At 35.4% G+C, this 13,503-nt stretch overlaps 3 protein-coding genes and 1 non-coding gene across 4 annotated transcripts; 2 read left to right on the top strand and 2 right to left on the bottom strand.

Annotated features, from left to right (window-relative positions):
• Window positions 1-701: 701 nt before the first annotated feature.
• Window positions 702-4,933, top strand: LOC105134274 (syntaxin-43). Its single transcript, XM_011038622.1, has 8 exons — window positions 702-1,145; window positions 2,335-2,611; window positions 3,125-3,214; window positions 3,293-3,370; window positions 3,838-3,915; window positions 4,017-4,082; window positions 4,170-4,250; window positions 4,353-4,933. Exons 1-8 carry the CDS (start codon window positions 943-945, stop codon window positions 4,458-4,460), a joined length of 981 nt encoding a protein of 326 aa, XP_011036924.1. The 5' UTR covers window positions 702-942; the 3' UTR covers window positions 4,461-4,933.
• An 816-nt stretch (window positions 4,934-5,749) lies between these two features.
• TRNAT-AGU (transfer RNA threonine (anticodon AGU)) lies at window positions 5,750-5,823 on the top strand. Its single transcript has one exon. It is a non-coding gene; the product is annotated as a tRNA-Thr (tRNA).
• A 281-nt stretch (window positions 5,824-6,104) lies between these two features.
• DPD1 (Polynucleotidyl transferase, ribonuclease H-like superfamily protein) lies at window positions 6,105-9,541 on the bottom strand. Its single transcript, XM_011038623.1, has 4 exons — window positions 9,281-9,541; window positions 7,285-7,942; window positions 6,506-6,711; window positions 6,105-6,409 (listed from the first exon to the last, which is right to left on the bottom strand). The coding sequence occupies exons 2-4, from the start codon at window positions 7,869-7,871 to the stop codon at window positions 6,198-6,200; spliced, it is 1,005 nt and encodes a 334-aa protein (XP_011036925.1). The 5' UTR covers window positions 7,872-7,942; window positions 9,281-9,541; the 3' UTR covers window positions 6,105-6,197.
• A 1,086-nt stretch (window positions 9,542-10,627) lies between these two features.
• LOC105134277 (GATA transcription factor 16-like) lies at window positions 10,628-12,535 on the bottom strand. The gene is made up of 3 exons (XM_011038624.1): window positions 12,075-12,535; window positions 11,855-11,971; window positions 10,628-11,301 (listed from the first exon to the last, which is right to left on the bottom strand). The coding sequence occupies exons 1-3, from the start codon at window positions 12,090-12,092 to the stop codon at window positions 10,951-10,953; spliced, it is 486 nt and encodes a 161-aa protein (XP_011036926.1). The 5' UTR covers window positions 12,093-12,535; the 3' UTR covers window positions 10,628-10,950.
• Between the last annotated feature and the right edge of the window lie 968 nt (window positions 12,536-13,503).

Genomic DNA, 13,503 nt, shown 5'->3' on the forward strand with positions numbered 1-13,503 from the left:
TTTTATTTTAAAATATATTAAAATAATATTTTATTTTTAAAATTTAATTTTAATATTAATACATTAAAAATACTAAAATAATAATTTAAAATAATTTTTAAAAAAAGACACTACATGACCTCATAAACAAATAGGGTAGTATAGTTTTATTATATCCACAACGCATGGTTCACTAGTTTATTTAATTTTAAATATAAAAAAATATTTTCTGTCAATTTTAATTTACCACTTTTTTGTTCGAACGTTCAAGTCGATATCCTATTGATACACGGATAAATATTTTTACTCTTACTGTATTTATAAAAAATTAAAAGACAAAAAATATTTTTTTATTCTTATTTATTTAATTAAATATTAAATAATACCTGTAAATTTAAAAAACCCAACTCTCACACCAGTTTAATACATTTAATAAATTAAATTAATTCTAACATTTGAACTTCAAAAATTAAAAAAAGTATACATTTTTAATCTTCAAATCAATTTTCTAAAATTATATATTAAAAAAGTATTTTTCTTCTCCCATATAAATTCTCAAACGTGTTTCATATATCAAAATTATATATATATATGTATGTATGTATGTATGTATGTATGTATGTATGTATAAGTTTTAAACAAATCATCCATATCCGGGTTGGTATCCGAGACAACACCCAGAAGCTCATGAACCCACTAATTATCGTTCCGGGGCCCCACTTAACAGTCAAGTAAACTTAAAAAAACCGAAAAAACAAAGCGGTCAATCCCTCTACTTGCAATTATTTCTTAATTAACCCTAACCTCCACCACCTCCCAAAACATTTCCAATTTCTCCGGTCACGTGGCGTCCACCATCTCCCCCGATTCCGATCACGTGACCTCCGCAACACCACCAGATTCATCAATCTTCGATTCTTAGGTCAAAGAGAAAGATCAAGTTTCTGTTTTGATAATTTTGTTATGGCAACGAGGAATCGGACGTTGATATTTAGGAAGTACAGAGATGCATTAAAGAGCGTTAGGGTTCCATCGAGCTCATCGCCCTCGACGAGCTCCAGCGGAGGAGGAGGTGGCGGTCCGGTGATCGAATTGGCTACCACCTCGCTTCTAAATCCTAATCGGAAATATACTCCTCTTAGCACTGAAGATCCCGGTAATTCAAGGTACAAAATACACATACACTTTCGTACGTATATTATAGAGATCTGATTGGTGTTTTTGTTGTTAATTAATTAATTGGTTTGGATTTAAGTAAATTTTGGATTTTTCATTTTTATTTTTGATTGTTGATTTATGAGAGGAGTTTAATTAATTAATTAATTATATTTTATTGATTTTAGTAATGTGAAATGCATAATTGAGAGTTCTATCTAAAAAGAGATGAGAAATAAGATATTTTTGTAGTGAGATTTTGTGGAGATTTGTAGTGTGCTTTATTGTTAGATTGAAAGTGGAAAATGCGTGTAAAATTGAAAATTGTTGGTGGGTTTTTAGTTTTTGAAGTGAATGTGAGTGGATTTGGAGGGTTGTGATAGTTCAAAGTGGTGTAGATGGAGTTTATTGTGGGGTTTAGGATCATGGGAGGGTTTCGAAAAGCATTGCGATCAAGAATCATAAAAGTTTACTGCTGTGTATGTGGTTTGGGATTTGTTGGTAGCTGCAGGTGAAGAATGAATGGTGGGTTACCTGTAGTTAGATTGAAATGGATGTAGGAAATGCGCTTTGATGATGAAAGAATGAGATATTTTTCTTGAAGGTAGTGCAAGAGTGTTGTAGAAGAAAGATATAATTGAGACTTGGGAATAATGAATGATCAGGCATATAGGTTTATGATTTTATATGCAGGCATGTGTGAATCCCCATGGTTTTGTCGATATTTCTTATAAAAAGATTTATCAAAGCTGCAAGGAGCAGTGAGATGGTAGCTTTGGGAGGTGATGTATGTGGACATGGGGAGGGCTGTTCTTCAAGCCATGATATTCGAAAGATTCTGATAGATATGAGTATATGTATCAAGTACTGCATAGGTTTCTCTTCTAAATTGTGTGAATCCCCATGGTTTTGTTGATATTTCTTATAAAAAGATTTATCAAAGCTGCAAGGAGCGGTGAGATGGTAGCTTTGGGAGGTGATGTATGTGGACATGGGGAGGGCTGTTCTTCAAGCCATGATATTCGAAAGATTCTGATAGATATGAGTATATGTATCAAGTACTGCATAGGTTTCTCTTCTAAATTCTAGACTCTCATAGCTTTTTGACTAATGTACTATTGCTGTCTTAATGGGCGAGTATTTTCTGTAAACTTTTATGTTAGCCTGGTAGGACTGTTAAAAATTGCTGTCTTGATGCAGTAAAGGTGCACTTACAGTGGGTTTGCCACCAGCTTGGGTGGATGTATCTGAAGAAATATCTTCAAATGTGCAACGTGCACGTACAAAAATGGTTGAGCTAGCTAAGGCTCATGCCAAAGCATTGATGCCTTCATTTGGTGATGGTAAAGAAGATCAACACATGATTGAGGGTCTAACCCAAGAGATAACTGGTCTTATAAGGAAATCAGAGAAGAAACTGCAAAGACTTGCTGCAGCTGGGCCTTCTGAGGATTCAAACATTAGAAAAAATGTGCAGGTAAGCCTTAATTTTTTGCTAGACCAACTACATGTGATCACACAGGTAAATGATGACTTAAAACAAAACACATGAAGTCGGTAATGATTTATCTCTACTTCCATATGATTTTTTTCATAGATGATGTGGCCTAAGCCCAAGAAAAAATAAATTATGAATGAAAAAATTGGGGGAAAGCAATCCAATAATATGCTGATAAAGTAAAGGTGAAATTCTACCTTATTAAATGTTTTGATGATTATGGGCCTTCGTTGTTCCTCTTCTTCCCCTGTTGTTTATCCTTCTAAAAATTATAGTATCTTTTTGTGTGTTTCTTCTGGGCCATGAGCCTATAATTGTTGGGTGAAATGATTGCTCTTTCCAATATACTGGTTGGCTGTGAACTTCGCCATTCCATTGTCTTGTTCTGTGACATTTTATATGCAGTTAAGCACACTTGAGAACTAGTGCATTCTGTACATGTCAGGTTTCTTTTTATGAATTGTGCTAATGTTAGCATATTTTTATTTGCAGCGTTCCCTTGCTACTGACCTCCAGAACCTTTCAATGGAACTTCGCAAGAAACAGTCAACATACTTGAAGCGCCTCAGGCAACAAAAAGAGGTCTGAGAAGTATATCTTTTCTTATAGAACTACTGAATAAGTGAGTAATATATCAAATCATTTTGTTTTGGTATGCAGGGTCAGGACGGGGTTGATTTAGAAATGAACCTAAATGGCAGTAGATCTGTTATAGATGATGACAATTTGGATGACATGGTATGCGCTTGTCTTAAACCTTCTCTGCCTTGGGTTTATTGTTGGATATGACTAGTCTTGAATTTTTCGGTCCTGCTTAACAAGTTGATATGGGCATGTATTGATGTCAATTATACATAGGTGATATTCAGGTGCACAAAGATCCAGGAGATTAAATAGTTGTGCTTCACACTTGTTTAATATAGTAAACCCTTGTCCTTGTCTTCACTTGTGAACATAGGCTTAAGGCTGAAACACATGAAGTGTCGGCGCTTACTTATTCTTCTCTTTCCTTGATTCTTTTTGGTTGTTTTGTGCCCCAAAGCTGTAGTTTAAATTTTATTTTCGTCATTAAAACTATCAATTATGTCTAGAAACATTATCTAAATAGTTTTGTGAGATACATTTCATTTTCACAGTCAAGATTCTTGCACAATTTCTTCACCTTGGTTGAGTACTAAGAATATTATATATGAATGTTATATTAGGTTTTTAATGAGCATCAGATGGCCAAGCTGAAAAGGAGTGAAGCATTCACTGTAGAAAGGGAAAGAGAGATCCAACAGGCAAGTGATTGCTCTTAGCCTTTTGTTTTAATATCAACAGAAATCTGGCAGTGTCCTGTATTTCTTAATACTTTTTATGTCTTTGCTATTGATCTTTGTAGGTAGTTGAGTCAGTAAACGAGCTTGCTCAAATTATGAAGGATTTGTCAGTACTAGTAATAGACCAGGTTAAGAGTTGCCCATCCTCTTATTCAAATCCGCAAAACTTCTTTTTAAAGACACTATTCACTTACTGGTCTTTTCTCTCCAAGCAGGGCACTATTGTTGATAGGATAGACTACAACATTCAGAATGTAGCAACCACAGTTGAGGAGGGGCTTAAGCAACTGCAGAAGGTGCTCTTCTTATCCTCAACAATCATTTCATTCTACATTTAAAGCCTCTTCTTTTCTCTCTTTGTATGGCGTTGTTTGTATTGAATGGATTTGGCGTTGCAGGCTGAGAGGACTCAGAAACGAGGGGGAATGGTGATGTGTGCCACGGTGCTCGTTATCATGTGCTTCATCATGTTGGTCCTCCTCATCCTCAAGACGATTGTCTTTTGACTGTGAGAACAGATGTTACTGAAGATTCTCTTTTGATCCGTCAGCATAGATATTCCTGAAGTTCACTCATTCATAGTGCAGACGCATCCCTCCAAAAGTTACATGCTTGTAGATGGCTCTATCTTGTCATATTGAAGAATATAAGAGCTCCAAATCCCTTGAATACACATAACCAAACTAACTGATTACCCTTCTTATATTTCTGTTTTTTTTCTCTCCAAATTTTGTGGGAAAAGAGGGGAGAGTTCTGTACCTGGGAATAAATGTCCACACGATGTATAGAGCTGATACTGTTCGTTGTTCCTTTGTCATGGATCTGCTGAGTTGATTCTTTCGAATTTTCAGGAGGTTGGAGCGTGATGCTTCCAAATCCAATACTGTGTAATGAAGAGTTCAGGCCTTTTTAGTTGTTTGTATCCATTTTGGTTTATGTGATATAAAAAAATGAATCCAGCTATGGTCTCCTTCTCTCCCTCTCTCTCTGTCAATCTCTTGTTTGCCATTGATTACCTATCACCCCACGGTTTTAACTGCCTAGATGTATGAACGTTCTAACTTGCGTGGATAAAACTTCGTAGAAGTGATGGGTTTCTAGTTTCACCATGCCTGCAAAACAATGTTTCATAATCTGATCAAACTTGATCATCTGAGCTATGTTGCGCTCAAGTGAGATTGCTGATTGTTGATGCATGTGCCCTGATCATATTCGTGGTGGTTTTAGTAAAATTGCCGTGACCATACGTCTGCGTATTTTCTTACTACATGCAAGGTCATGAGGTCATTTGTGCTCTCTTGGCAGAAGCCCAAGGTCTGTATAGACTCGCAATTTTCAGTGCTAGAACGTTGTATTAATTATGTTTCATGAAATTTTAATTTTTTATGTTTAAATTTAATTGTTTTATGTATTTAGATAGTTTTGATATGTTAATATTAAAAATATTTTTTAAAAATATAAATTATTATTCACTTTTAAAAATAACCACTATACTCTCAAGCACATTTGTGCGGTTACAATTTGAAAAAATAAATTTTAAAATAATTATAAATTGTAAAAATTATAATATGTATTAACTAACTAACTAACTAACTATATAAGTAGAGTAAAATGCAGATTGTACCATGCAGCCCACCACCGAGTCGAATTCTAATTAGGCAATAAGCCTCGGGGCCAGCCAACAGAGGTTGGATTATACTTCCGCTATGGACAGTGAGAACGCGAGTAGACTTTAGTGCCAAGTGTGCTCAGTATTATAGTATCTATAAATAAAATATTGAGGGACACTAAACAAGCTCTCGTAGCTCAGTTGGTTAGAGCACCCGTTTAGTAAGCGGGAGGTCTTGAGTTCGACTCTCAACGAGAGCAAGAACGCTAGGGCATTTTTTTCTCACGACTCCCTTTTTCTTGCAAACGACATCACTTCACCATAGGTAAAAGAAAGCACATTAACTCTTTACCTCGCACTTGTTTTTTCCTCAACAACGGGCAATAGAACAGGATATCCAACAAAATTATGATGTTTGCCAATTTGTGCAATCTTATTCCTTCTTTTTGTTGTACTTTTAATAAATATATATTTTTTCGATAACAATCTGTGAAATATCCGAAACTTTTATTTTCAAAAGATTTAAAACGGGCACCGCAAATAAAATAAATGACCTGGAGATTCTATCAAGAAATGGGTAAAAAATATACCATAAATAGTTAATACAGGACCATAATGCGGCTCCAAACTAGCCCTATTTCTTCTTCTTTGCAGAGGTTAATTCTGAAGGTGTAAAATGCTTTGCAACGAGGCCAGAAAGTGGGAGTTTCAGGTCGAAGGTCAGCCTCTGAAGAACTAATGATAATGCGGTCACGTCAGCCATGGCTCTGTGTGCTTTGCCAACGGATTGAATATTATACTTCTTGCAAAGGGCTTCTAGTGATGTCCCTGAAGTAACTTTTAATCCTGTAACAAAGTCAAAACAAGGCTTTCAATAAATCATCAAATGCATTCAGAAAATGAGTGCAGACATATGCTGACTGCGAAGAGGGAGAGAGAGACCTTCCATCTTCAGCATTTCACGTGCCAGAGGACGCGTGTCAACGAAAAGCCAATTCTGAGGAATTTCAAAATGGTGGCGACCGAATTCATTAACCAAAAATGGGACATCAAAAGTCCGAGCATTGTGAGCAACAAACATTACATAGCCCCCAAGTTTCTGACGGCTCTTCACATACTGCAGTAATATGGGTATCAACTCTTCCATCCTGCAACACGTTCACATGCAATACTTATGCAACTGCACAACCACCCATCAATTGGTGAACATGCATCTCCAATGTAACAGAAAACGGAAATTATCTAATAATGAGCTTGATCATGTTCGCCTTTCAATGCGAATAACCAAGCAGTTTCCATCATCAGCATGAAAGGTGAAACAAAGAATCATGCATGTTCAATGGGAAATTAGGAAACTCAGACTACCTTATCTGACACGTAATAGAAAGAAAAGGAAACCAATGTGGAAATTCTCAGAAATAGAGCCTACACAACTTAAGTTGGTGCACCCAGAAATCACTGAGCACTGCCAGTGGTTTATTCCCTTTCTGTTCAGTATGCACACTCACATGGACATAACTGCAACCTCTGACACTATTTTCTAAATGAGATTCTTGTCCATAAAGAAACAACTTAACATATCAAATAATCAGGGAATGGGAATTCAATGAAACGGGCTGAGGTCTTTGCAACCTAATACTAGATGCAGTCTTTCATTTATGAAATTGTATCTTAATCATGGAAGTTCCTTTAAGAAAATTATTGGCCGCTGACATTAGTACCTTGGGACATCAGGTCTGCAGACCATTTGTGTTGTAATGTGATGAATATCTGAATTAGTAACATGGCGTCCGGGATTTACTAGTGTTTGGAAGGTGCTGTTTTCACCTCCCTGAAGATCCTGCAATGCAATCTCAATAATGCGTTCATTCTGTCTGCTGAACCCGGTAGTCTCAATATCAAAGACAATAACAGTCACAAGCTTAGCAATGTCTTCGCTCTCAGCAATCTTTTGTTGAATATCACAGTATCGATTTCTATGGAAATCACTTACTTCTGTTTTTTCTATTTTCAATGTAGACCTAGTTGAAACTGTTCTGTCCAGAATTTCATGTCCAATGGTGGTTGATTTGCCTTTTCGAGTAGTTTGGCTTTCTCCTCCTGTTTTGGTACTTAGAGGTCTTCTGATCCATCTTTTACTGTATCCTCCTTCCATCCCATTGGCTTTCGAACCCAGCAATCGAAAGCTGGAATTCTTGCCACAGGTTCTATTTAGACTACGAGAGCTTTCCCGCCAAAAATTAGCTAAGTTATGGATTCTGCATCTGGGAACTTGCAAGATTGAGAAGCACATTAGAACTGTCCTCATGCAACTCGTGACCTACAACCGAGCAAGATTTCAAAGATATATTTCGCATCACAAGTGTAATCTGCTTAGACCTGAGAATGAAGAGTGAATTGAACTGATGAAACAATATCGCTCTGAACTAAATCTCTGACATTTTGCATAAGAGCATAGCAACATGGACAGTTCAGTAAAATTGTGCGCATCCAGACAGCATGGTCTCTTGACACGTCTAAGCAATTGATATTGATGGTTCGGCATCCTTCCTTTATCCATCAAAATACCCTTTACAAGCAAATAATCAGAAGTCATCCCATTCCATCAACAATGATGCTTATGTACCAGAGGGGCTGGTACTGAACCTCAAATAACACATCATCATGTTAAGAGCCCTTATAAACCCTAAAACTAATGCAGAAAAGCAACTCAGAATTCAAAGTGCAGACTGATTACCACTGCATAAAGAGTTAAAGACTATAACAAAGAGACAGCAAAGCAAAACTAAGCATAAAGATGCTTCGATATAAAAGTTAACCAAATGTAAGAAATGTAATATTCTTCACTGGTTCAGAGTTATATTATCAGGGGAAAAAAAGAGATTTTTATGACTCAGTGAAATTATATCAAAAGTTAGTTTCCTAAATTGGTATTCTATGGTATTTGATACCCAAAAAGCTTGAATTTCAAAAATTACTGAGCTTTTCAGGTATACTCAACGAAGAAACATGTGAAAAAGGCAAAATCATCAATGATATCTCAATTATCAAATTAAATCAAGTTTACAACCCAAATCCCACCAAAACAAAACAAACTACCAATCATGGAATAAACTTCAATAATCGTCAGCTCAAAAACCATCCATAATTCACAAGAAAACACTACTTATCAAACAAATCTCTCTTAAACAGACGTCCCTAAACCATGTGATCCCAATAGCCAAACTGTCCTGAAAACTCCCAATTCAGCTTAAAAACAATGGCCCGGATAGAATTTTTCTATCTCGCACAATTGAATTGGCACACCAAGGCCCTTTAGTAGAAAAATGGATGCTTTCTAGTTCTTCAATAAAGCTTGTAACATATCAAACAAATCCTTAAAAGCATACATTTCAAACCATAATCATCGTAACCAAAACTGGCCCGCCTATTTTTTAAAAATTTAATCATCCCACATAGTTGAATTGACACACAAGGATAACAACTTTGACATAAAAATGGAATTTTTTTTCTGGTTTTTCTTCTTCAGCTTACACAATCTACACTTCAGAAAACAACTTAAAAACTATAGTTCAGTAAAGATTCTATCTTTATCTCTCATAATCAATGCAACCAGAATTCAATCAAGAAAAGAAAGCTTAAAAAACTTAAGTGTTAAAGCATTTAAGAACATTAAACTCAAACAAAGAAGCCTTTAAAGAGATAGAGAAGCCATGCCTGAGAGAAACTTGAAATGGGCTCAGAGAGCATTCTTCAATGAGCTTGAAAGTTGAAACTTTTTAGGAAGAAAGGGAGAGATTAGGCTAGGTTTTATGGGTGAAGAGAGGAGGATCCTTCAGTGTTAAGTCATGGAGATGAGGATTTCGTGACGGCTAAAGAAACTGTGAAGTGGAGACCCATTACTTGCGTGTCCTGATCCATATCTTCCGGATCCACTACTTTTTTTATTATTATCTCACAATTTTGAAAAAACAAAATTTCAGTTTGATTGAGGTTTTTATTGATTTATTTTATTTTGAAAGTTGCATGAATGAATTTTCTTGGTTGAAAATGATATTTTTTAGCAAAAATAAAAAAAATCCTCGTTGTTTTTTGTTTTTATCTGGATTCCTTTTCTTTTAATTATTTTTTATACTATAAATTGAAGTTTTATTTCATTGACCTCTGGTTCAACTCTAAGATCTTCACAAACAATTTTAATTCTCAAGAATGCGTGAAGGAAATAAAATCTCAACGCACGATGTATTGTCAACATTACATGCAATGGAAGAAAAAAAAGTTCAACCAAAAACAAAAAGTCATCCAATATAAAATGTAAATGGGAGGGAAAAAATAGTAATATTAGTCTATGATGCAAGGTATTTTTTAATAAGAAATATATTAAAATAATATTTTTAAATATTTTTATTTTTGATATCACTGTTTCAAAACTAATAAAAAATATAAATTTAATATATTCATGAACAGAATTTATAATTTAAAAAAAAAACGCAGCGCAGTGCTAAACGAGCACAGAGATGCATCGTATAACAGTTGAATAGAACAAGATGCCAAAAACTACATTGTAGAATTAATCCTTGCATCAGCCTTCAACAAAATGGGGAGTGTCAAACCTCATATGCAGAGGAAAGCGTGCTTGTGTTTGGGAGGTGGTGACGAGTGAAGGCATTTTTCTGAAGCAGATGAAAGCTCATATTATATTATTAAGCGTGTATTTAGAGGTGTGATTTTTCATTTAAAAACATATTAAAATAACATTTTTTATTTTTAAAAAATTATTTTCAACATAATCCAAGCACACCCCCCAGTGACCCACTCCATGACAGCAATATTTGCCCCTTTGCGCCGCATGCAATATCGAGCTCGAGCTGATAGCATTTTTTATACCACCAAGTAGGCTTTCGCTTCATTTAATAATGTTTGATCCAAAGCAAAAGGGGAAATGGAACCAGATCAAACAAGACCGGCGAGGAAGTTTTTATATCAAACCGGACCGGTGAGAACTTAAGCCCGATTCGTAACCGTGTCGTGTCCGCATAATTATCACAATATACGCTACTCAACTTGCTAAACATATATTAATTTCTTCATTAATTCCGAGAACAGTATATACAAATGCCACACCAAAACAGGAATGACACAGTCTCCCTTGACTATACTTCCTCCAGAATGAGGAAAAACCGCACCACAAACAAAAAAACAATCACAGAGGGCATTTCTTTTCTCATTCCATTTCATCAAACACCTAAGCAACCTCGTTTGTGGTGTAGTTTTTCTTCTCTTTCTAACCTAAAAAGGAACAACAAAAGGTATTTGGGTAAGTTAAGGTCAGGTTTTCTTCTATCTTCGTCCCTATTTTTGTACTACCGCCTACGTTATTTCCTCTTTCATGCAAAGACTGAACCACATGACAGAGCCATCAGAGAAAAGGCAGCCTGCTCTTCCTCTCTCAGCTTCCTTTTCCTTTGGCACCTTTGTTTCTTCACAACCGATGGTCTTTGCAACATCATTTCTTCACCCAGAACCATCAAGCTCATCCTCAAGGACTCACTGATCAGTCCGTTGCCACTAACAACCTGAGCAGTGTTTGTTGTTGTGGCTGTAGTGATAGTGGAAATGTCTGTGGCAGTAGTGGTGTTGCTGGGGGTAGTTTTTTCCCTTTTCTTCTCTGGACATTTTTCTAATCTCATCACACTTCTCTTCTTTCTGTATCTGATCCCGCAAGCATTACACAGTGACTGGAAAAAAAATACCCATAAGTCAAAAACCACTAACCTGGACAAGAAACACCATAAAGACGAGAAAACAGAGTGGTCACTATATAGCTCAAATTGAAAATGCCAAGACCCACAAGTCAAAATGACACGCAGCTAGAACAGACAACTTTAAAACACAAAAATGGTGACCAATAAAAGGCCCCATTGAAGATACCAAGACCATCCAGTCAAAATATACCACAAACTTTGACCGAGTAAACATAAATAAACAAGGTATGCACTAGCAATCACATATAGCCACCCAAATACATACCCCAGCAAAAACTACCAAAACCCATTTGAAAATATAAATCACCCCGATCAAAAAATCCAAAGCCCGAGAAGAAAAGGAAGAGGGAAAGAAGATTAGGTTGTATGTTACAAAAAACCCAAAGATTAGACAACCTCAAACACCAAAAACCCATATGTGAAAACTACTGACCCAGATAAAAAAACCAAAAACCCATAAGCAAAATGAACAGAACAAGGAAGATAACAAGATTGTAATGGACCAAAATCAAACAAACATACACACCTTGGGGCCAGCTGGTCCACCTCTCCACAATGGGGTCTTAGTAGTCTTACAATCAGTACAAGCCTTCTTGTCCTCAACATCACCACTACCACAACTCTCTTCTTCACGTGATGATTTCTGTACCACATAACAGTATCATGTTACACACCAAAAAAAAAAAAAACATAGAGAAGAAGAAGAAGAAGAAGCAAACATTGATCATTTTGTTGACACTGCTTACCCTTCCTTTAAGATCCATGATCACACCCGTGTATTGAGCAAACTTTTTTTTCTTGTCTCTCTTGGTTCAAAGTAGAAAGAGGAGAATTTACTGTATTAGACCACTGGATTTAGATTTTTAAGATTATTGAGGTATTAAGGTGGTGACTTTGCAAAGGTCTAATCATTTCTTGATGAGTTACTAAAAAAATAATTTCTTGAACAAGAGAAAATAAAAGAAGGGCATGACACTATCACTACCATTTTGTAAGAGAAAGGGGAGAAAAGGAAATGTTTTCGTGAGAGTTGAAGAAGCCAAGGCAAGAAATGGAGAGACAGAGAGAAGCGGTGAGGTGGAGGACAGGGAGAGCAGAGGATGGGTGTGTGCAAGGGTGCTTTCTCTCTGTCACTTGTCACTGGCTCTTTGGGGGTGGACAATGGATATGCACAAAAAAACCCTAGAGAGTTCTTGGGGGTTTGTGAAATTACAAGAAAGGGTTTGAGTTAGCTCCTTAGGGGCCATTAGCTCGAGGGTTTTGTTGGTGGAATGGAAATATTTAAGAGGTGAAGGAACTTTGAGTGACACGTCACCCGCCAAAAAAATTGATGGGCTTTTGACACGTGTTTACATGCACGGATGGTTTGCATTTTTATTTTTTTGTTAATAGATTGAGGTATTTTTTAATATATATTTCTTATGGACACATTTGTTATATTTAAAATGTTTTAACATGTAATTAATGATGGGTTCCGTAGGAAATATCACATATGCACGTTGCAGGCAAAGTTGATAAATAAAGTTATGAGGTGTACGAGTTAATTTATTTAATGGGAAAAAATAAAATAAAAAATTAAGACTAGATTAAATAGTGTCAATCATGATTTGATTTTCTTAACATTTAATTTTTTTTACATTTAAATTCAATCAAGAAATAAGTCAACTCGCTTCTTTACTCATTGACCAAACCAAATTTAATAATAATGATTGTTTTTTATATTTCGTATTAAAAATTAAATTAAATGGATGAAAATGCAATATTAAAATGTGTATGGGACGTTCAAGCAACAAAGTCACAACAAGAAAGAAAAAGAAAAAACAGGAATTAAGCGGATTTGTTTACTGGATTATCACTTCAAATTGGTGCAAGTGATTACTTGAGAGCACGGGGGATTAAGAATTTCAAAATATGAAATATGGCACTAGGATTTGTTTTTCTTTTTTAATAATACAATGTTTTTTTAAATACATTTAAATAATTTATTTTTCAGATTTTTATTTAATTTAACTATATAAAAAAAACCACTAAAATGTCAACCTTATATTTTCTAAAATAAAACATATTTTTAAAATGTAATAAAAAATAAAAACTATCACAGTTCCAATTCCAAAGATCGTAATTTTATTAATTAGCCGTATAAGTAACCAAACAAGGAATCATTAAAAAAAAACG

The sequence above is a fragment of the Populus euphratica genome, unplaced genomic scaffold (genome assembly GCF_000495115.2).
Source record: "Populus euphratica unplaced genomic scaffold, PopEup_1.0 scaffold158.1, whole genome shotgun sequence".
Lineage (NCBI taxonomy): Eukaryota > Viridiplantae > Streptophyta > Magnoliopsida > Malpighiales > Salicaceae > Populus > Populus euphratica.

What these genes read in the sequence shown, in the direction of transcription:
- LOC105134274 (XM_011038622.1), top strand. Translation starts at nt 943, where the DNA reads ATGGCAACGAGGAATCGGACGTTGATATTTAGGAAGTACAGAGATGCA. An exon ending in GCCTCAGGCAACAAAAAGAG is followed by an intron (nt 3,215 to 3,292) that starts GTCTGAGAAGTA and finishes TTTGGTATGCAG; the next exon opens with GGTCAGGACGGGGTTGATTT. An exon ending in CAGTACTAGTAATAGACCAG is followed by an intron (nt 4,083 to 4,169) that starts GTTAAGAGTTGC and finishes CTCTCCAAGCAG; the next exon opens with GGCACTATTGTTGATAGGAT.
- DPD1 (XM_011038623.1), bottom strand. Translation starts at nt 7,871, where the DNA reads ATGAGGACAGTTCTAATGTGCTTCTCAATCTTGCAAGTTCCCAGATGC. An exon ending in TGCAGACCTGATGTCCCAAG is followed by an intron (nt 6,712 to 7,284) that starts GTACTAATGTCA and finishes AACGTGTTGCAG; the next exon opens with GATGGAAGAGTTGATACCCA. An exon ending in TGAAATGCTGAAGATGGAAG is followed by an intron (nt 6,410 to 6,505) that starts GTCTCTCTCTCC and finishes ACTTTGTTACAG; the next exon opens with GATTAAAAGTTACTTCAGGG.
- LOC105134277 (XM_011038624.1), bottom strand. An exon ending in GTGGACCAGCTGGCCCCAAG is followed by an intron (nt 11,302 to 11,854) that starts GTGTGTATGTTT and finishes TTTTTTTTCCAG; the next exon opens with TCACTGTGTAATGCTTGCGG.